General features: G+C 27.6%; 2 protein-coding genes and 2 pseudogenes across 2 annotated transcripts; 1 reads left to right on the top strand and 3 right to left on the bottom strand.

Annotated features, from left to right (window-relative positions):
- Nucleotides 1–3547: 3547 nt before the first annotated feature.
- Nucleotides 3548–5699, bottom strand: LOC113848874 (annotated as a pseudogene).
- A 1530-nt stretch (nucleotides 5700–7229) lies between these two features.
- On the bottom strand, nucleotides 7230–10045 carry LOC113851065 (caffeic acid 3-O-methyltransferase-like). The gene is made up of 4 exons (XM_027481552.1): nucleotides 9603–10045; nucleotides 8778–9088; nucleotides 7770–7834; nucleotides 7230–7526 (listed from the first exon to the last, which is right to left on the bottom strand). Exons 1-4 carry the CDS (start codon nucleotides 10043–10045, stop codon nucleotides 7230–7232), a joined length of 1116 nt encoding a protein of 371 aa, XP_027337353.1.
- Nucleotides 10046–12746: 2701 nt separating this feature from the next.
- On the top strand, nucleotides 12747–13965 carry LOC113851064 (annotated as a pseudogene).
- Nucleotides 13966–15518: 1553 nt separating this feature from the next.
- On the bottom strand, nucleotides 15519–18286 carry LOC113851429 (protein DMR6-LIKE OXYGENASE 2-like). The gene is made up of 4 exons (XM_027481912.1): nucleotides 18016–18286; nucleotides 17620–17867; nucleotides 17186–17507; nucleotides 15519–16097 (listed from the first exon to the last, which is right to left on the bottom strand). The coding sequence occupies exons 1-4, from the start codon at nucleotides 18238–18240 to the stop codon at nucleotides 15849–15851; spliced, it is 1044 nt and encodes a 347-aa protein (XP_027337713.1). The 5' UTR covers nucleotides 18241–18286; the 3' UTR covers nucleotides 15519–15848.
- Between the last annotated feature and the right edge of the window lie 5704 nt (nucleotides 18287–23990).

Below are 23990 nucleotides of genomic sequence, written 5' to 3'. Positions count from 1 at the left end.
GATAAATATGAACGTACTAATTAGAGAGAAATAGAAGATGTTTTGTATTAATTCAAGTTTCTTTTAGTTTATAAAATGTGTGTTCATAGGGGATATATATACTTGTGATGCCATTACAATTGTTGCGTCACCACTTACAGCACAGATCTGGATTCGGTTCAATTAAGAAGTGTGTTAGTGGTGGAGGTGAACGTAATATACCAATATTTTACGATTTGTATAAACTATACGTAGTTTAAAACGTAAAGTAGCGGTATTTTATATGAAAAATGTTAAGTTGACCAACTTTAAAACGTTAGTTAGTATATTAAAATATTTTATTAAGCATTTATTATATTAAAATATAAAGATATAATTATTGCTTTATTTTTAATAAAAAAAATTAGCATTTAGCTTTGGGTGGAAATTTGGAAGAAAAAGGAAGTCAACTATTTAAAAGGTAAGAAAATAGAGAATAAGAAAGAAAGAATGAGGATTAAAAAAATCTTAAATTTGAATAAACTTCAAAATATGCTTATGAGAAATTTTGAAAGATTCATAAAAATTCTTGTCTATATATAAACACTTTTAAACAAGAGTCAGTATTATATATATATATATATATATATATATATATATATATATATAAAATTGTAAAAGAAGACATGGATTAGTTGTTTTTTTTTTATATCTATTTAAAATTAAACTCTGAGTTAGTGGCTTGGCTGCTAGCTGTGATCTGGATGACTACTTCGTTAATGGAATTGAAGAAGTCAAACATTTTGGACACAATTGTCTTCTGAAGCACTCTTACAATATGATATTATTCTTATTGTCTGCTAAGTGTTTCAAGGTGTGTAGGAACCTTCGTTGAAATGAAGAGGATCATATTGTATTTAATTTGCTTTGTTTTTAATTTAGTGTATGTTTTAAAGCATACACTAACCAGATGATAAAACGTGAATTAAGTTGTGTATGTATTTGTGACATTTTTTAAGTCATTTTCAGATCTCAATTAACATATTTATATATTCAAAATTTTAAATTCAATTCTACATTATATTTTAATCAATTTAAAACAAAATTTTTCCCTGAATCCAAACCAACTAACCAGATCCCACCCATAATGAAGTTCATTTACATTAAATTAGTACTAATAAACAAAGTTATGGACGTGAATCATTGAGCAAAGGATGAGTTTTTCTAGTTGAGACGCTACCAAAAATGTTTTAAATTTCTTCACACCTACTCTTTGCAATCATCAATTAAATGATTGTTTTATTTAAATGAAATTAATTAATTATATATTGCATCGATTGACATTTAAATTAAGTGCACTTAAGTGTTTAATAAAGAGAAAGAATCCAGCACCTACCAATGTAACATCAACGTGGCTACCTAAAAAGAAGGTAATTATGGACTAAAAACAAAGCTTATTGGGTTCTATGAGTCAAAATGGTTATTTGGTTGTATTATGATAGACTAAACTATGTCACAAATAGAAATCACGTCAACTTGTATATAGGTGGCCAATACTGTTTGGTGAGATATTGGTTCAATTATCAAGCCATTAAAGGCTTGTTAATCCAGTTTTATTTAAATAAACTTGCGCTATATATTTAGTTTTTTTCGTCTGCAAATACGAATACTTAGCAAGGGTAAAATTTTGGAGTGCATCAAACTTTAGACTTTTTCTTTTTATAAATTTAAATGTGTTCAAACATTCAAACATACTTTATAGTAATAGTTTATTTTTTACGTTTTCATATAAAAATAAAATTAGATATCCCATCGTAGCAGTTAATTTTATTAATAATTTCATAAAATTATTTATATCATTAACCATGAGCATAAAGATATATATCTCACATAAATTAAAAATATGATTATAATATTTTTTATAAACCTTAAATAACTATCTTCTTATAAATTAATTTTTAAAAATAAATTAAGTCTAATTTTTTAATATAGTATTAAAATCTATTTAATTTAAATATTTTTAATCCTACAAACTTTACGCAATAGATATTAAGTCTTAAACATAAAAAAAATATTATAAATTTTTTTTACATTAATTAATAATATAATTAATGCTAAGTATATTTTATAAGACTTGGGAATTTTTTTTTTTACGAGCTAGTTTTCTAGAATGGATTAGATTCAATTTTGATAAGGAACATGTTAAAAAATATCTCAGACCATTAAATTAATAAAATAGAGAAATTAAGCAAGTCCCACACTTTTAAGGTGGTGCACCATAGAATATATTTTTCCTATAAATCAATGATTATGATGATTTGCAATATAATACTGCTTTTAATTTTTTTTATAAGAAGCAAAATAGAACTTTTTATTATTTTTTATTATAAGAAATAAATGATGATTTCAAGATGCATTAATTATTAAATTCTTTTTATACCTTTCTTTGTTAATTTTTTTTTCTTTCAACATTACAAGTTAGACTTAAAAACTCATTACTTTTGAATGAATACAGATCTTACCGTCAAAACTTTGGCTAGGTATATAAGATTCTCTCTCTCAGAAGATATTTAACATACACACTCTTTAACTCTAACGAAAGAGATTAAAATTTTTAATTTAAAATTTATTTATTTTAAAATTTATTTTATTTAATATAATATTATATTATGATTTTTATATAAAATTATTTAATATATTATTATAAATTTTAAATAAACTATTTTAACAAGACTAATAAATTTTTTTAATTTAAATTTAACTTATTTAATTAGTTAAGCTTATAAAAAAACTTAAACTAAACTTATTATTTAAGCCAAAGATATCGTTGAAATGCTTTTGACTCTCCATCAAGCTCAATACCGAATATATTCCAACAATATCTCTTTCTTGGACGTTACCAATGACTTTTCCATCAAGCTCAATAGCGAATAAACATTGAAATCAAAGGTAGGTTAAAAATAAATGTGAGTTTAATTTTAATGCATTATCAATTTTAAAAAAATTTACATTGTCAATTTATTTAAATTAAATCCAAGAAATATTCCCCTACCAAAAATTTTGAACTTGTGTGTGATTTATTTTCTTTTCTTATTAAAATTGGGTGTATTTGTCACAGTTCAATTGCTGAGTGCCTCTAAATGGGTTATTCTTACAGGTTGGAGTCGTGGCTTGTATTTGTATATATGGTTTTTAATTACATAGAATGTGTTAATAATAATTTATTTCGATATTACTGACATAAGTAGAAGTTGGAATTTTGAAATCACCACTTTGGAGGAATTGACTAAACCACTTCAGAGGACTTAAATTAATTGGGAAAGATTTGGAGGATATTGTTGTATCGTTTCATCCTTTATATTATCTATTGACTCATCAAATTTTATTCCAAAAAACTTTTCTATAATTAATAGCATAAAGGAATCAAATATCCATCTACTCATTTTATATATTCCAACAATGTTGTCCACTCATTTCAAAACAAGTTGTGAAAAGAGTAAACATTGCAATTTGTATTTTTATTTTTTTAATAAAACAAATTGTAATTTTATTCTACGTGCAGCAACCGATGTGGGACTTATAATAATATCTACTTGAAGAACTCCATAACCCAGACACCATAGACAAAGCAAGTACATCTATTGCCACTGAATCCAGCTCCTTTGGCCAATGCCATGAATTCTAGTTCACTACGCTCTTTCCCTCCCGGGTTTGTAGTCATCATCAGAACATCAAATTGAGAAATGCTCTTCACTGTAGCTGTAGTCTCGGGTTCAAATGGAAGAACTCCCTCCACAACAATCACCTTTCCATCATTTGGAATTGCAGCATAGTATTTCTTCAACACCTTCAAGAACCATTCGTCACTCCAATCATGGAGTACACACTACAATGTTCGGAAAACCATAGGTATATTAATTAATTCAGCTAAGTTTATTAATGGGAAAATGGGAATATATTAGGGAGATCGATGCACAGTTTAGACTTGTCAAACCCTTGACCAATACCCACCTTCATCAAAATGGCATCTCCTTCTGGCACAGTACTTTCAAACATATCTCCTCCCACATGCTCCACACCTGCAATCAATTTAAAATACACAATTTGAAAATTAGGTTAGGTTACAGTACATAGTTAATTATATAGAGTAGTTTCATTTTCACATAATTTCTCAGAGTGTGTCCATGTATATAGAGTTCTTAGGATATTAAAGTATAATTTATCTGAATTTTTAACAAAAGTTTGTACTATGTGCCATTGACCTTTATTTTGTCTTTGTTTTCACCAAAATCTTGATCTAGAAAAACGAGACCATACCATTATAGGGAGAAGCATGTTCTATGACATGAGACAAGTCAAAATTATACCATGCATGCATGTGAGGGTATTTGGAAGTGATTATGTTAAGAGTGACCCCAAGGCCACCGCCAACGTCCACCAGCCTATTGATGTGTTCAAATCCCTTGTAGGATACAAGAATCTTCTTCATAATTAAAGTGGCTCGATTGGTCATTGCTGCCATGAAAAGCTGATGAAAACTTGAGTTCAAGTCGGTATACTCAAAGACGTGTTTGCCATGGACCCTGTTGAACGGAATGCCTCCTTCTAGAATCGCATCTTTCAGTCGATACCTAGGAATTATGGACGCACAAACTTTTGTTTTAGTAAGTATATGATGATATAACACAAGCTTTTGATGTAAACAATTTTTTTTCAAAAAAAAAGTACAATGGTTTTGATCTGATATCCTATAAACTAATATTTTTATATTAATTGTTGCACTTTTTAAAACAACTTGACCGTAATAGTCAATAATAATAGCCTAACAAGTAGGCAATTAAGTAACCAAAATTGAGTTTAATTTAAATTTATTATTAAATATATTTAAATTATATACTAGTATGTCAATCCTGTAAAATATCTTTACATTATTATATATATTATCAAATCCCCAAACGAATTCAACTATAATTATTACTATGATATATCTAACATGTGATCAAACAGTGTGATAAAATTCGAGATTACTTTTAATATAGTATTTAATTTTTCAATCGTTTAAGATTACTCAATTACGTAATTATCATTGGTGAATCTCGACATTCTGCTTGCAAGTGTATCTTTTATCTTTGTATGTCCCGTTTTACCTTAAAGGAAAATAAAATATTTTATGTAACATTAAAAGTGAATTTTTTAAGTATTTATTTTATATTGTTACTATATTTATAAAACACATGTATAAAAAAAAACAAGTAAAAATAAAAAATGATAAAATATTGCTTATATACGATATCAAATACTGGTGTCAATTTTGAGTAAGTTAAACAAAGGAAATATAAATAAACTTAAAAAATGACCAACTTTGAAGGATGGCCTTGTCCAGTTGTCCTGAGTCAACACCATCAAAGGGGCAAGTGAGCCACCACCGGTATTGCAAGTAAAGTATTTGGTCACAGGGTTCATGCCATGTGGCCGCTGCAAATGTGGAGAAGAACCCTCTTCATCACCAACCACAGGGCAATCAATAATGGAATGACATGCGATCCAACATTGTGGCTGCTTCAGGATTCTTGCGTGGAAGCTGAGTTGCAATGTCCTTTGAAGACACCTTTGCTCCTACACCTGCTTTGCCTATGATGTCAAAAATGCCAAGCTCAATTGCTGAGTGCATGGCTATCGATAGCAAGCTAGATCGAGTTCACTAGTTGCATAGCATAGGTGAAGCTTTTTTCTTCTTCCATTTGTTCTTTGTTGTACTCCCTTTGGGGGAAAAAATATACAGGATTATTATGTATGTGAGTAATTTTTCATCATCAATACGCAAACATTATTATATTTTACACAAAATTATTAGATTGATAATTAAATTTTAGTTTTGTTTTAGTTTGGTCTTTTATTTTTTATTTTTTTATTTTACTTCTTTAACTTATAAAAGTATTTCAAATAAGTCTCTTAATATTAATTATAAAATTTTCATAACCTTTTTTATTATAAAAATTATATCTCTTTAATTTAATCTCAATTATTATAATAAAATTATTACAAATTGTTAAAATGTTTACGCATTGTAAAATTTATAAAAAAACAAATTTAAAAATAATTATGTAATATATATATATTTAACTTTTATTTTAAATGTTTATTTAATTTAATAATATTCGTGCGGTGAACAAAAAATTCTCTAGTTATAAAGCAAATCCTGTACTTCAGGTCAAGTTGATTTATTTGGCTTAATGAATTTTTTAATTTTTTTAATAACTATTTACTAAAATAAAATAAAAAAAACATATTCTCTGTTTGGAATAAATTTTTGTCACATCAAGTCATATTTCGTATTTAAGTCAGATAAAATTAATTTTTTTTATTTTTAATTTATCCACTTCATCTAAAATAGGGACAAAATCAATCAAAACGTGACACATAGATTTTGTATATAATAGAGATAAGAAGGCCAAATAAATATTTGAATTTAAATAAATGAGTTGTGGTGGAAAGAAAGAGAAAATTAAATGAGTTATGTTTTATAGAACGTGTAGACTTACGAGTATGAGAATAATAAAATAATAAATGAGATTAATAGTAAGAAGAGAGGAAAAATTAAATGAGTTGTGTTGTATAGTACGTGTAGAGTTACAAGTATGAGAATAATGAAATAATAAATGAGATTAATAGTAAAAAGAGGGAGAAAATTAAATGAGTTGTATTATGTGAAAAGTGTAGAATTACGCAAAAATAATTAAATAATAAATAATGTTGATAGTGGAGAGAGAGAAAAAAAGAAATGAGTTGTAAAAAGTTACTGTAGGTAGTAAAAAAAGTAGTAAGTTGTGTTATATGAAAATTGTAGAGTTACAAGAATAAAAATAATAAAATAATAAATGATGTTACTAATTGGAAGAGAAAAAAAAAAGACAAATAGGCGTGTTGTGTGAAAGGAAATTATTTGACCAACAAACTTAAATTCTTTTATATATGCCTTCAATTCCACTGGTACATAATTTTAGTTTTATCTGCTACTTGTATCCATGATGTGCAAAACAACAATGTATATGCAAGCTTAATTGCTTTGCACATATATTGTTGCACAGCGTAAAAACTAGTTGTCTCAAACTTCATGTATATACTAATATCATTGCTTGTTGCATAATGTCTTTAAATAACATCATGAAAATGACTATTGCTGCCTTGGCTGTGATGAAGGAAGAAAACAAACACACACAAATATAAATTGTAACAATTAACACACTAGTCCATAGGCCATAATCATACTTCTACTTGAAAAACTCCATAACCCTAAGATCATAAGCAGAAGCAGCAAATCTAATGCCCTTAAATCCGGATCTTTTTGCTAGTTCCATAAATTCTTGTCCATTTCTCTCCTTCCCTCCAGGATTTTGAGTCATCATGAGAACATCAGTTTGGCATGTGGTCTTCACCAAAGTACTGGTTTCAGGGGTTGAAGGAAGGACTTGCTCCACAACAATTACCTTCCCATCATCAGGAAGCGCATTATAGCAGTTCTTCAACAGCTTCAAGCATAGTTCATCATTCCAATCGTGCAGTATAAACTACAATATATTAAAAGAGTGTGTTTGATCATTCCATGTTTAAAAGACACAATTATATGGAAAACACAAGCCAAAACAACAATAAAAATACATCAAGACTTATTAACTAACTTGTTCTAATGAAATTAATTAGCTGAGTTCCAATTAAGTTGAACTACACACTAAGACTAAACCAACTATTTTATTATTCTTAATTTATAGTAATAACTATATCGTATTTGGCTGCCCAAACTAAAAATGTACCTTCATAAAAATAGCGTCTCCATGTGGAACACTCTCAAACATATTTCCTCCCTCGTTCTTCACACCTGCAGCAAAACAAAAATTGGTAATGTGTATTTATTTCATGGGTTTTTTAGACGCCCACAAATCAAATAAGAGGGTCGTTTTTGGTGGATGAGAAGAATACTGTTAGATCTTATTATTGTAAATAGTTAATATTAAAATATCAATTATTTATAAGATTTTTTTTAAGTAATTATGTGATATTAAATAATTTTAACTATATATTCATATTCTTGTATAATTATACAGTTAAGAAATGTTCACAATCTTATATAGAAAGAGTTTTTCTCGCCGGATACATTCCTATTTTCAAATGATATTAATATTTTGTCAGCAATTTACCATTAAATAAGTAATTTATCATCATTACACGTTAACTTGGACTTGTACGTCCCCGGGACCAGCTCATTTGGTCCAATAACTTTTTCAAATGAACCTAACTTTGGATGACCATTTTTGTGAGTTTGGATGGAACCAACTTGGTTCATGCTATATAATATAATATCGCCCTTTCAAAATTTGACAGCTAACATTTTTTATTTTTATTTTTTACATTTTTCTTTAATCGTTGAAAGAGTTCATGTGAGTTCCGTTAAACACCTCAAATTGACTTTTTATTTATTAAGACTTACAATTCTTTCATACAATAATAGAAAGGGTAAAAGACAACATTTTTAATCCATCTGGCATGCAATTACCCTTTGCCCGTCCAATGTTGAAAAAAAAAACAAACAAAATAAGGTAACAATTTAAATCTTATTTTTTTCGTTTGTTACTATGCAAATTTTCAGTATCCTGATAAAGAGAGGTATGTGGCACCTACCGTGTGAATTGTGACAAATTAAATAATTACTTAATAACAACTTGATATTAGAATATCATTTAATTGATTATGATATATTATATATCACAGTAGTTAGACAAACACATAATATGAATCAATGTAATTAAATACTAGGATCTTACCGGGATAAGAAGGAGCTTCTTTTATGACATGAGGCAAGTCAAAATTAGTACCCTGAATATTAGGGTATTTGGAGGTGATGAAACTAAGGGTAGCCCCATGACCACCTCCAACATCCACAAGCCTATTGATGTGCTCAAAGCCTTTGTAGGATTCAAGAATCTTCTTTGCTGCCAAACGCGTGCTGTTGCTCATTGCTGCATTGAAAACTTGATTGAACCTTGGATCAAAGCTTGGATACTCAAAGGCATGCATGCCATGAACTCTATTGAAGGGTATTCCCCCTTCCAAAATCGCCTCCTTCAATTGAGACCTATGAATCAATATTGAATGGACAGAGTTTCTATTCAGTAAAGCAAAAAGAATTATATGTTAAAAATAGAATCACACACACACACACACTCTTATCCCAACACAACAACAATTCAGAACACTGTGCACTGTTTGCATCAGCATACAGAAATTGTCAACATCATGTTCTAACTAGATTTCTAATCATGTTCGTTGAAAATTTATACACACACACACGTACATACATGTGTCTCAAGCATAGTAAAATTACAAGATGAATTGTGATAGCCAAGTGCATAATCAATTATAATGATGGTCGTATATATAATATAGACATCTTTATACATTCAATCGAATAAAAGTTATTTGTTTATATTATGAAAAACGTATCATACATTAAAATAAAGTAAGGTGATAGAACATCAAATAAATTATGTATGTAAAAATTTATAAACTTGATGCATGTTATAAAAAATTTTAAATTTAAAACAAACATCGAAAGAGATTAATGGAACAAATAAATTGAGAAAACTGACCAGCTCTGTAAGAAGACTTTGTCATGAATCAATGCCATGAGGGGATTCAATGACAACCCATCCTCATTGAGAACAAAAAATTTGGACACAGAATTCAGACTGTATAGTTTCTTGAAAGAACCACTTTCATCATCAAGAGAACAATGAAGCACAGAATGACTTGCTAGGAGCATGAGGATCCTATCTAGCATGATGGGTGCATCTGGGTTCTTGGTAGGAATATGGGCCATAATGTCATGGGCTGAGACCTTGGCACCTGGCCCAGCTCTATGGAGTATATCAAACACTCCAAGCTCCATGACAGTGTGCAAAGACATGGGCAGAGAAACAGAATTCGCTAGCTGAAGGGCATAGCAGAAGCTTTCTACTTCATCTTCATATTCTCCCTTTATAGGTAAGACTTGTTTTGGTTCAAAGCCATTAAGATTTTGAAGGGTTCCCATTAGCTAGCTATGCTTTTCAGAGCCAAATAAAGCACTGGTATAATATTGACAATACCAGGTGACTAGTTCACTAGCTCTGAATCAATGGATTAGTGAATTGGAGGTTCACGCCTGCTACTAGCTATTTATACACAGTTCTACGTATGTAAATCTCAACTTACACACTTTCGGTAATAATTATCTAGTGTTAGATTGTATCAATGTATACATTAAAGAATGAAATATTGTCATAAACCAAATTAATTTAATATTGACTTTGTCTATGACTTGTATTCTCAATACTTATGACCAAAAGACAAATTAAAACGTTAAATATGTGTGAATTTAAAAAGATGTGGTAGTTTAGATAATCACTGTTAATATTTGGATAAAAATAACAAGTTAATGTAAACAGTTTTTTTAATGTGTGTTCAAGTGCACAGGTTAAGAAGTTAAAAATAAAATTATATATCAAAAAATATTTATCATATTGAAATTATAAAAATTTATTTAATATATATATTTTATAATAATTTAAAATATTTAATAAAGTATATTTATCTTTTAAACATATATCCTTACACACATAAAAAAAATCAAAATATAAATAATAATAACAAATGTTTTATCCCATTAAATAAGATTAATTACATGAATCATTCAAAATTAATGGACTTGTTCATGAACCAGACATATTCACTTTCGGTAGGGGTACCGTTAAGAATGATAATAGACTAAATTTAATGACATTTTAAAAAAAATGAGCCATAATTTTTATTTTGGTCAACCAAAAAATATCCATTACGAGTTAGGTAAATATAGTGAGCTAAAGCTGTTACTTGCAAATATTTGTCGTAGGTAAGTGGGATTACCCAATACTATCACGTGCCCATTGAGCCAAATATATACATTTAATATATTTATTTATAATTTCAACACTCTTTAAATATGTTTTAAAATGGGTTAAATGTTATAGCTTGATAGTTGATATATTATCCCAAAAAAAAAAAGAAGCTTTTTTTGATAAAATAAATATTATACTTGCAAGTCTTGTCCTCCGTTCATAATTGACAGCAAACACATATTTTTGAAGGGTCGCTCCTAACGAATTTGGTGATTGACGTAGCAACGACAATGACTGGCCACTTGTATTAGCAACAACTTGTTTGATTTTCCATTCATTTGATTGAATTAACCTAACACATGTTCTTACATTTAATTTGTCCGTTGACTATACTAATTGTTTTCTTTCAAAGAGATACACGACAAAATTTACCAACCAAATTTTGTCATTTTCTAAACACTACTGCAATATTAAACTAATTATTTAGAATGGTGTAAAGTAATGAAATTAAGGGAGATAGAATGAAAGTTTCATATTTTATTATTTAAATTTATTAAATTAAAATATACTGAAATAATATAAATGGAATGGATTCTATTCCGTTTCATTAAAACTCCTAATTTTATTTTATTTTAATTTAAAGCATGCGTGGTAAAATCAAAATAAATCTTCATTCCGTAATAATTTATTGAAATAATAAAACGGTAATTTTATCTTATTTTATGTATATCATTTTACTCTCTTATTATTAGACTTTTAAACACCCGGCATTGGGAAGGTATGTTAGGTTGGAGTACACTAATTTGATTTAAATATAATATATGAGATAAAACACTGTAGTGTTCGAATATATTTATATTTTTTCTTATTATTTTTAGGGTTTCTCTAATTTATTAACGTCCTCATGCGTGGGGAAAGCAGTTGGCATTGGACTGCATGATAATAAACCAATGCTGCTCTTGGCTTGGGCCTTAAGTTTATCCAATATTAAGCCTATCCGTTTTTTAATTTTTATTTTACCAATATTAAGTTTATCGTTCAAAGGGTTATAGTTATCTTTTTGTTGAGCAATATACATTTTTGGTCAATTTTGTTGACCAGAATTAAGTTTAGCTAAGTTACATTCCTTTGGACCAAAGTTGCCATCCATTTGTTAGAGAACAAACGCGGCCCAGTGAGCCCGGGTTAAAAGCTCTTTTTACTAGCAAATAGGGATAACAAGACAAAAAAAAATTGGTAAATAGGGAAAATAATTAGACTCACATTCAATGGGTGAGTGAAAATTTATCCCTCAAAAAAATTATTTTTATTTGTTAATCATGCATGACTAATTTTATTAATAAATTTTTATCTGTATAAATGTTGTAGCACTTAATCCTAGTTATATTAATGTAATATATTTATTATTTTTATTTAAATTTAAAATTTGTTAATAATTTTTATCATTCAAGTGGAAATTATAATAGCATTTATTTTTTATTAATTTACTAAATAAATGCATTATAAGGGACTATATTTAAATTATCTAAAATTCTAATAATCAATTTGAGTATGGGTATCTAATTAATAAAAACATGAGTATTAAAGTAACTATCTATGAGTATAGGTCTAAGTATGAATATTTTAAAAAAATTGACATAGAAATAGGTACTGTAATGCCCTGTTTATTATGATTTTTACTAACAAAAAAAGATAGAAATTTTCTTTCTCCGCAATATTTTTTAAAAAAGTTTAAATCAAATTAAAAGGGGAAATTTTGACTAAATGTTGATGTCACCCCACGCCAATTGGAGGGTTGGTGTCATTCCCTCTATTCATTTGCATGCTATGAAAAATGATTTGATTGGATTGCCTTGTGTTTGCTTTCTTTAATGCTTTATGATAATTTCTACCGTTGTTGCTTATCTGGATGTTTTATCCCTTTTTTCTGATCAAGTTGGGCATTTTCTTGGATCTCATGTTGAGCATCAAATGTACTGTCACCTTCTCTGTGGCCTTAGGAATCGTGACTATATAAATGGAATTACTACCCCTTATGCCATAGATTTGATCAAAGCATTTGGTCTTCTCTGAAGTCCAAGTGGGAGCAGCTATGTGATGATCTTGAACGTGGATTTTTGAGTGATGAAATCTCAGAGGTGCCAACGAGGGAAGCTGCAACTAAGTTACTTGGTGGACCTCATCCAAAATTGGTAGATAAAATAAGGTTAATCTGCGAAGGTGAGAACTGGGATGGAATTGTGTATAGATTGTGGCTAAATATTCGTAATATAAAGTGTGTTACCACTGGAAGCATGAAGCAGTACTACCAAAAGCACAAGCATTATGCAGGAGAGGTACCTATTTTAGGAGATTACTTTGCTTCAAAGTGTTGTGTGGGTATAAATTTAGATATATGCAACCCCCCGAAACAACACGATTTGTGATACTTCCAAATGTTGCTTACTTTGAGTTTCTTCAGTTTAGCATGGATGAGGACAATGATGTTAGCAAAGAAACAGTGGAACTTAGCGGTGTAGAGGTTGGGAAGATGTATGAAGTGGTTGTTACAAATTATAGAGGGATTTATTGCTAACGTTTGAGTGATATAGTGAGAGTTATTGGTTTCCATAATTCATCTCCACTTGTGGAATATGTGATGAGAGCACCAAAAACTCCTGCTGAGATTCTGACAGACGAGACTTAATTTCAGCAGTTGAAAATTTTCAACTTGCACTTAGTGGTGCAATGAGAATTGAGATTGTTGAGTTTGCAAGTTTCTTGGACCATGAGTCAAGGCAAAGCAGTTGAAGGTATTTGTAGAAGTTCAAGAGGAATCTAGGTTCAAGAGGATAAAGTGGAGGAATCAATTATAACTTTTAGAAATTGTATTTCATCTCTCGAGAGTGGCATGGGAGCTTTGTACAAGGTGCAGAGGGGTAAAGGTGAACTCGGGAGTTACTAATATTCATCCTAAGGCATGGATCAGTTATCAACATTAGCCATCAAGAATGGAGCATCATCTAGTCAATATAAACCCTCCAAGATTATTCGGAATCAGGAAGTTGTCAAACTCTTGGAAAAATTAGCTTTTGTGACAATATCAATGGATGGCTAATAATATGTTGGGAATGGACTTTCAAGCAATACCTTTCTATCTCCACCATCTGAAATTCAAAGATGAAACTTAGCTGTAAGACTTTTGATGTTGTTGTTCACTTAAAATTAGTTTTCTATTTTGATAATTCATGCAGTGAAGGTCAACGTTAAAGTTGCTCAAGCGATTTTGAACGGGGCAGTTTTTAGGTTTTGCATACTGACACTTTCGCTCAAGCAAATGTAAATGGCTGTGAAAAATATTTTAGTTTAAAACAAACAATTCATTGTATATTAATGTTCGTACGACAATAAAGTTTTTAATCTAATTATTTAAATATTTTTATGAAGAAAATATTAAGATTAATCAATATATTTATGTTATCTTTTAAAGAATACAACGTGGAATTCTTGTTTTAAAAGGAATTTTAAATTCGAAGTCACTTTTAATTGTATATTCTCTTTTTATTTTTATATTTTTTTAATCGATTAGCTGAGTTTAGAAAACTCTTTTCTAGAAAAAGTGAATATTGCAACGGAGAAAGGGGAAATATGATTAAAAATGAAAATTCAAGTTCGTGCACATACAAACAAATAACAAGGTCGAAATACTGCTTTGGTTGAGGGGAACTGCTGAAAAGCAGAAAGTTGTGTTTTTCACAGATTAATATATTGAGTTAGCCTTTAAATTTACAATAAATATTCATCAATTTGATTTTAAAAATACAAAAAATATATATATTTTTTAATATTTAATTTATCTGAACAATAAATATATGCAGCAATCAGGGCGGCCTAAGGTCGAGACAGGTAAGGCACGAGCTTTAAGCCTCTAAAATTATTTTTTTTAATTTTAATATACTTTTAAAAATTAAAAAAATTAAATTTAAAAATAGTTTATAATTCAAATATTTAATTTAATTATTAAATTTTTATTAATATTATAAATAATATTTAATTAACTATAATTCTCAATTAATAATAATAAATTATTTTATTAATAAAAAAAATTTTAAATTTACTTTAAATCCTAAAAATTCGTGAGCCGCCACTAATAGCTATAGATGATTTTCAACTCCTCAGCTTTTTTTTTTTTTTTCACTTCAAAATATTAACATGTACTTATAAGTAAAACTTGTCACTTTATTAATATAACTTGTATCCAAAAACACACTATTATTAGAGTAGATATTAAGAACTATATTGACATTTGATGTATTAATAGAATACATTAACATACCTTATATTAATAAAATTATTTGTTAACTTAATATATCGTATTATTAAAGTAAATTTATAATATCCATATTGACAAATTAATTTCTGTAAAACCCAAAATTATATTTAAAAAGTTAATTTTAATGTTTAACATTTTTTATTAATAAATGAAAATCTTTTTGCTAAGTTTGTAATTTTTTTTCTTTCAAGCATGTAATTTCATCTGTTAACAAAACATAAATTTCAATAACTCCATCGCACATAAATTTTCTAAATTGGACTAGCAGCTCTAAATCTGCAGATTCAATCAGCGCATAAAAGAAAAAGAAAATTGCACAGAACCCCTAACTTTATTTGATCTAAACACCTCCAACCTTTAGATGTGGATGAAAGGTCTTTAAATTTTTCATAACTTGCAAATATTTTTTTAGTTTGAACTTGATTTACATGCTTTATGATAAAAAAAAATTAACAACAACATGAATAGATTAAAACCCATCACGTCTATTAATCAATACACGCAAATCATATGATAGATTTTTATTTATTTATTTATATCTAAATTTACGAACTAGGAAAACTTTAAAGACCTTCCACTTAAAACTAAAAGCTAATTGGTGTCTAATTCAAAATGAAATAACAGTTCAAAAAGTGTGGTGCGCATTTTTGGCAGCATGATGATCTTATTTAATTTGGAGCCTTGAACATGTCGACGCAAGTTTCTTTTGAGAGTCCTCTATTCCAGAACTTGTCGTAGTATTCACTGTATGTGAAGTTTGTGTACTGAGGAGGATGGTGATGGTCTACGAGTTGAGGAGCTGGCCCTATCACTGCGTCTGGTGAAGGACAGTAGAATGTGGGAATGGACATCCTCTCCTTCTCACAATTCACCAAAGCTCGATGCAACACACTCTTGTACCTATCGTTGCTTATCACCTTTTCAAAACCCCACACCAAACTATATAAGTATTTGTCAATACATTATATAAGAAAGGCTATTGCTAATTCATGAGTATTGGTTAAGAATATTTTTAAATAATTAATAATTTTCTATTAAAAATTATAAATTATGAAAGAGATGTATTTAGTGTAATTTTTTCATATAGAATATCACTCATTCATTTGATTGATGTAATTCATAACAATATCATGTTGATGAATAAGAAGATATGTTGCCGATCGAAAGATATACTTTTTTTTTAAGTCTAGCTTACAAATGTGGAAAAATTATTAGTTAAAGATTACTTAATACATCTCATTAAATCTTTCAATTACTTAAATAATATATCTTAAATAAGTTTTATATTTTAATATAATAAATATTTTCTTTTATGACAAAATCATATGCCTAGCTCCTATGTTACAGAGAGAGAGAGAGAGAGAGAGAGAGAGGGAAAATGTTGTAAAAAAAATAAAGCATCAAATTTAAAATAAAAAACTAAAGAGATACTTAAAAACAGAATATTCGACTAAATATATAATTTTATTTTAATCTTCTTAAGTAATAGTTACCATTTAGTGTTTACTTTTTTTTATTTATGATGTATGAATTCATTTTGCAATGCCTCATGACACTAAAAAAGATATTTATATATATATAAAAGAACTCTAGAAAGGATAACTATTGTCTATTAATGCTCAAAAGACTTCAAAACCCAGCAGTTGAGTGAATCGGGGTTATTTTTTTATTTTTTGGCTACTGTAATGTTTGGATTTAAAAAAACATAATTTTCTAAAATAAAAATATATCGTATCAAAAAATATTTGCCATTTTCGAGAATCACGCTGTTATGCTTCACCTAAAAAAATGGAGGAGTATCTAACTGTACAAAAGGGTAAATTTTGTCGATTTCACAATGTTAATAATAAAAAAGTGATATAAAATATAATATTATACAGAATTATTTTAATTTGTTATGTACTTCTTACTTTTGAATATATAGATATCTTATAATTACTTGTTATGGCAACTTTATAGTGAGAAAAGAAATGATCTTTGAAAATTTGAAGGATGTGTTAGATACCTGAATTTGGTCGCCAATGTTGACGATGAAGGTGTTAGGGACAGGATTGACGGTTACCCACTTGCCATGATTGAGGACTTGCAAACCAGGAACCTCATTTTGGAGGAGAATGGTAATGGCATTTGGGTCAGCATGAGCTGGCAATCCATATGTTAGCTCTGGCTCAGGACATCGAGGGTAGTAATTTATGGCCATGTGCTGCCCATGTTTCCCTAATGCTTTATCTATGTAATCCCTTTCCAACCCCAAACTCTCTGATATTGCCTCTAGTAATTTCATTGATAACTCTCTCATCTTTCTACTATACTCTGCAACATCGTCCCTAAAGTAACACCACAAATTTAATCAAATTTACAACACATAAAATAAAACTTAAGTATACTAACAATGTGTTAATTAAATGAAATATGTAACAAAATTATATGCATAGTAACCTGAAAGATGGAGGGTTGGTTGGCCATTCTTGAATGTAATCCTCGAGGGGGTGGCAGTGAAGTCTCAAGTAGTCCCTCCAATTAGAAACTTTTTCAGTCTTGACATTGAAACTGGTTGAAAGCCTGGTTGTTTTGGATGGGTCATCAGAGTAGTTTTTCAACCTCTCCCCCTCTGGCAATTGGAAGAACTCTTTTGACACATTCACCATGCTACTCACCACCTCCACTGGAACTCCATGATTCACAATCTTCAAAATTAAACCACAAACAATTAATTGAAGATTTTATTTATTTGTGTATTTGGAAGTGACAACAATTAAATCCCATGCAAAGTAATTAAAATTAGAATGATAATGACAGAAAAAAAAAAAAAAGAGGGCTTGGTTTGATTTGTACTTGAAAAAAGCCATAGTTTTGGCAAGCATGGGCAATGTTTTGGATGATCTGTGAACGATTGGAGTCATCAAGACCTTGAAGGTCGATGATGGGAATGGAAGCGGTGGAGGATTGAAGTTGTTGAAGGTTTGGACGGTCATAAAGGGGCCTAATGAAATTAGAGGGTACACGATTCACGGTGGAGGCTAAGTCAGTGATGAGTGGCTTTTGGGTTGTAGTGGCCATTGCTGAACAATATTGAATATTGATTCTTTCTATGGCTTAGGACATGACAATTGATGAGCTTGGCACCTGAATTTATATTCTAAAGCTTAGGAGTTCAGCCTCACATAATCACTTGCCCCACTTACGACTTAACATCTATGAATGAAGATAAAAAGTTAAACGATTCATTTTTCGATGTACGAATGCTAGTAAATATCCGACATCAATTTTATATCTAAGGGAAAATATCATAAGGATATTCATATACTTGTGAAAATATAATGAGCAGAGGGGAGGAAAGGTAAAAATTGATAATATTATCAAAGGTAAAGAGTCATGTTAATAAGACTCCCAAAATATATATACAAAATATCAAATTAATACAACATGTTATGAAAAAAATACTATTTCCGCTGTGTGTTATTTCCGTCCTCTTAATATTATTATATGACCAAACCACATGCTACACGTCTATTTTGAAAAATAAAATAAAAATGGAAGCGTGAATTAAAGAAATGGATATTAAAAAATATTAACAGATTGAAGAAGAGAAGCGGATTCCACGAATGGAGGCAATTTAGCATCAAAATGTTTATTTATTTCTTTAAAATTCTTGATTCAGTTTGTTGATGTAAAATAAATTAATTAGAAAAAACAGAAAAATTGCCATATGTTCGACGGGTTGGTATTTGCATTGATTTATATTTTTATTCTTTGAATGCTCCCACTTTGTTCATGTAACAAGTTAGAGAGAGTCCTTGTACTCATATTTCGTTATAATAATTTAAATTTTTTCTATTTCTCGTTTAAAAATATTCTTTTTTCTATTCATCAACAAATGTTCAGAAATATTAATTTTAATTATTATATATTTTTTTAAAATTTAAATAATGCATGTACTTTTATTTAATTATAAAATAATAATATAAAAATATAACAAAGTTCATTCATTTAATAATTATAATATAGGCGGGGGTAAAAAGTGGGTGCTCTCATGTTGCAGTTAATCTGCCTAACCACGTGCAAGCCGAGATGCACTAGAATTGTTCCTATTTTTTAAATAATTTATACTTTACTTTCGACTCTTAAAATTATTATACGTTTTAATACCTATTTCAAAAGCAATATAACAAAATATGATGTGTTATAATTTTGATAAATGAAAAAATTCAGTTTGTAAATATTTTCTTACCTAAAGACAAAAAAAAACTATTTTTATATGTGGAAATTAAATAAAAAAAGTGCTATGTATACTTAAGTAACGGCCAAATCTTTAATCTAAATATTTTTTATTTAATGACATAGATAATAAAATAAAGTAAATGCCAATAAAGTAATACAAGCAAAAAATATTCAGGTAAGAGTTCAATTTGAATTGAAATAAAAGAATTTTTAAATAAGTTCTAAATTCGTAACTAATTTAATAAAAAAAGTTTAATTTTGATATAAAGTTAGTATACTATTTTTATGTTTTTAACTAATTATAATATATTATAAGCATCAATGTTAAATTACTTTTTAAAAAATGATTATTCTCGTTGATATAATAATTCATAAATCAATAACAGCGCAAACAAAATTATTATTGATGTATTTAAATTAAATTCGTAAAAAAATTACTACCTTTAAATTTATTTATAAGAGATAATCACCAAAATTTTGTAATTTCAGTATAAAAAATAAAGAATCTTTTAATTTTAAATACATCAATTATTAAATTCATTTTATATTTTATTTATAATATAATTTGTGTTAATAAAATATTCATTTTTTACTTATAAAAATTTATTTAATATACAACACACTAATTTGACCGTTTAATATTATTTAATAATATGTAAAAGAAGTGCTTTTTTACAACTTTGATTAGTTTTTTTATAATTTATATTAAATTTGATCAGTTTATAAACCGCAGTAGAAATTATATCCCCGTGTTCCGTTTCTTAGTAATATAAGAGAACATCCAAAATCCTAACACTTTGCGATATTACTTTTTTGTTTTCTTTGTTGTTCTTAATGGATTTGTTCAAATGAGTCATCAGCTAACTGCTGATGAACTTTCCACACGAAAACGTTATATCATTGCTGACATGTAGATTACTAGATCGTTATCTTTGAGTAGTGGTCGAACAATCTTCTTCTTTGTTATGATCATTGCTCTATTTATTAGTGCAATGCTTATTCAAGACAAAAATCTAAATTAAAGATCATTGTTATCATCAGGCTCAATGTAAATTGTAAGAAATTTGATTAAAAATTTGACTTGTCGACAAATTAACAGCCCCTATTTATAAATTATTACATTTCAAAAAAATATATATTTGTATTTACATATTTTAGAGTAACAATTAGCAGTAGGAATGACAATGGGTATGGTACTATAATACTTATTTTTATACGCGCGTTTTAAAAAAAAATACTCATATCCAGTCTCATACTTGCATAGATGTGAACATTAATCCTTGTATCCATATTCTCTATATACCCGCATACCCATCTTATACTCATTACCCGTGCTTATTTGAGAAAAAAATATTCATAAAAAAAATATGTTTATATAACTTTACATGAGTAGCATAATAATATAAAAATTTAATATGTAGTTGCCGAATAAGATATAAATATAGATAAAAAAAATACTCAAATATTACAAGTGCTAAATGTATCTTAATACAATAATTTTCTAAACTAAAATTCTTAGAAACAATAAGCGAAACTAAACACAAGTTATTTATCAGCAATGACTCTATCTTATGTGAGATTTGATCGATTGGCAACTTAAGAACAACAACAAAATATATTTGCACAATAGGTGGCCCTTCGTGTGAGATCACTTGGTGACCTCTTGTGACAGCATTGACAACTAACTCTAATGAATAATGTTTAATAGTTATTAGGTTTTAATGAAACAGATAGTATAATTAGGGCAGAGAAGTTCAAGTACTAACAATGCAAAGTGGATACATATTTATAATGAATTAAGTATTTATAATGTAAATAAATTAAAAAAAAAAAAGAATTTGAATAAAATATAAATGGTCACAATAAAATTTTATAATAAAAAAATATATGTGTGTATAAAAAAAAATATTTTTTTATCTAAAGAAAAATTTAACAAATAAAAATTAACAATAATTTTTTATATTTTATATCTTTTCAAAAATTTCTTTGAACGTAAATAAATAGTAAGAATAATATTATTTAGATTCAATGAATTATAGTTGTGTTTGTAATGTACATGTTGCATAGAAATTATTATTTTAAATTAAAATATAAAAAATAAAATTTAAATATTATCAATAAATAATAAATTTATGGTGATTGTAAAATTTATAAAATATTTACAATATGTTTATTATTTATCATTCATTTTATAATTTAAATATCAATATAATTTTATTAACAAAAATATTTGTGAAAAATATTTTATATGTGTGTCATATATAAATAATATTTAAAAAAAAGTCAATCTCATATCAACTATGTAATAATTAAATTTTATTAGCATAATTAAATGATATAAAATAATAAATAAATTTTTTTATTAAAAATATAAACTAAAATAAATTATTTAGTTTATTTTATTATTAAATATATTTTTATATTAATCTTATATAATTTTAAATAAATAATATAATAATACAAAAATTTAATGCATAATTATAAAATAAAGTTAAAAAATATATATATAAGCATGAGACAGAATAAATACTCAGATACTCATACCTGTATTTATGCTTTACTCTCTCGTTGTGGGGATAAATTTAGTGGGTACCTGTTGACAGCAACACGCAAGAGTTTTGAGCTTTCGAAATTATTGTGGAGTCTGAATGAAAATGTTAAGGTCAGGTAGTTAAAATGTATACGAAAATAGAAGAGACGTGGTTGAGCCCACTTTGACGTGTATAAAGATAATTAACAAAGGAAAATATTGATAAAAATCAAAATAATTAGTTTAGATAATTTTATTATAAGAAATATTTATTAATTTAACTATTTATTGTATAAGCATTTTTAAAATACAATAAAAATTCTAACATACAAAATACTATTCATTTTAGTGAATTATTTAATTTTTTATTATAAAAATAATAGAATGAACACTTTTTTAGCATCGGGTAATAATTATTATTATAAGGGATCATTGTAACTATAGGCATAAGCCAGAAATTATAAAAGAACTTTTGTTAGCACGTGTTTTTATAGGTGCTGATATATACACAAAATTCTCTCCTGTATTTATTAATTTAAACCTCGTCACAAGTGATTCACAGGGAGATTTTAAACTTGTTAACGATTCACTTGTTGAATGTAAAAAAATAAGATTGAATGATTGACAATTCATGAGAATCGACACGTCAAAAGATTCATTGAGATTCGAAATGTGTAGATCCACCAAATATTTTGTTCATAATGCAAATGTGGGTCGAAATTGGAATGGGGATGAGTGCAATTGTTTAGCTCATATCACCATTTCCAACATCTCTTGTTGTATTGTCGACGTTGGACCACCTGAAAGATAGATAGAAGACACAATTTCCAGTTGTGCATGGCGCCATAATGTCCACTCTTATGTCATCTCATCAATTTTCATGAACAATGAAACTTAGCTTACGCAGACGCTGTCGTCATTGTTCTCGGCAATTCATGACCTCACTACACCCTCGTCACACACCAATTCTCGTGACAAGACTTTTTTTTCAATTACTGTTCTACTTGCAAACGAAGAATATGTTCCTAATATTTTACTTTTGCAAATATGTATCACGGTTACGTCACGTGAGTTACTTTCTTAGTTAAACGTGTGAATTATGTCTTCTTCCAGCTTTACAGAACTGGGAAACTAAGAGACTATTTATTTATTTTCTTATACCTGTGTGAATGCTTGCCAATGTTTTTTAAAATATTATATCAATTGATCATCTTTAGAAATTATTCTGTTCTTTAAATAATAATGATCATCAAATGCATTTAAATGAGTGTTGGCATTTTTAAAATAATATTGAAGATTTTTTTTATATTTGTTTTTAAGATATGTATATATAAGAGGGCATTTACTAACAAAAATTTAGGCATTTTGAAAATAAGAGTTAAACAAATTACAGCTTATTGACATACTTATTTAAAAAGTAAATAAGTGTGTATAATAATTATAAATATTAATATACACTCACTTTTTTGAAAAGTATAAATATGTTAACAAGCTAAATCTTTAATATATTTAAGACAATCTTAATTCATATACACTAAGATGCATTGAATTTATGCATAATTGGTAGATAGTAGTATATACACGTTACATTAAATATAAATATCTTAAGTTGCACGCTGACGTATGTCAAAATATACACACAAAATATAATAAACATAAATCTTTAATCTATCTCGTTAATGTAGATGATATTAACCGAATCACATTCATCTTTAGGTATTATTTTTCTCTTTATCACTTATTCTTCCTATCTTTTAACAATTTAAATTTATTAATAAAGTCTTTGTAATTATTTTAAGCAATATATAATAGCTATTTCTTTATATAAAAATTTTATTTATATTATGTAAAATTAATTATAAAAATTTGATATTATGCACATATAGAATAGTTTAATTAAATACTTATTTAGTAAATATTAGATATAAAAAATTTATATCATAAATTCAATTATATATAAAAGTATCAACATAAATTAAAAAAAATGTAGAGATTATAAACTATTGTTTTTATCTTATGTATAAAAAATAAATAGTTTTATGAATACACGAATTGTTAA

The sequence above is a fragment of the Abrus precatorius genome, unplaced genomic scaffold (genome assembly GCF_003935025.1).
Source record: "Abrus precatorius isolate BTA unplaced genomic scaffold, Abrus_2018 Scaffold9, whole genome shotgun sequence".
NCBI lineage: Eukaryota > Viridiplantae > Streptophyta > Magnoliopsida > Fabales > Fabaceae > Abrus > Abrus precatorius.
Note: the sequence above shows the minus strand (reverse complement) of the source record. Positions and strands in the feature narration are given on the sequence as shown.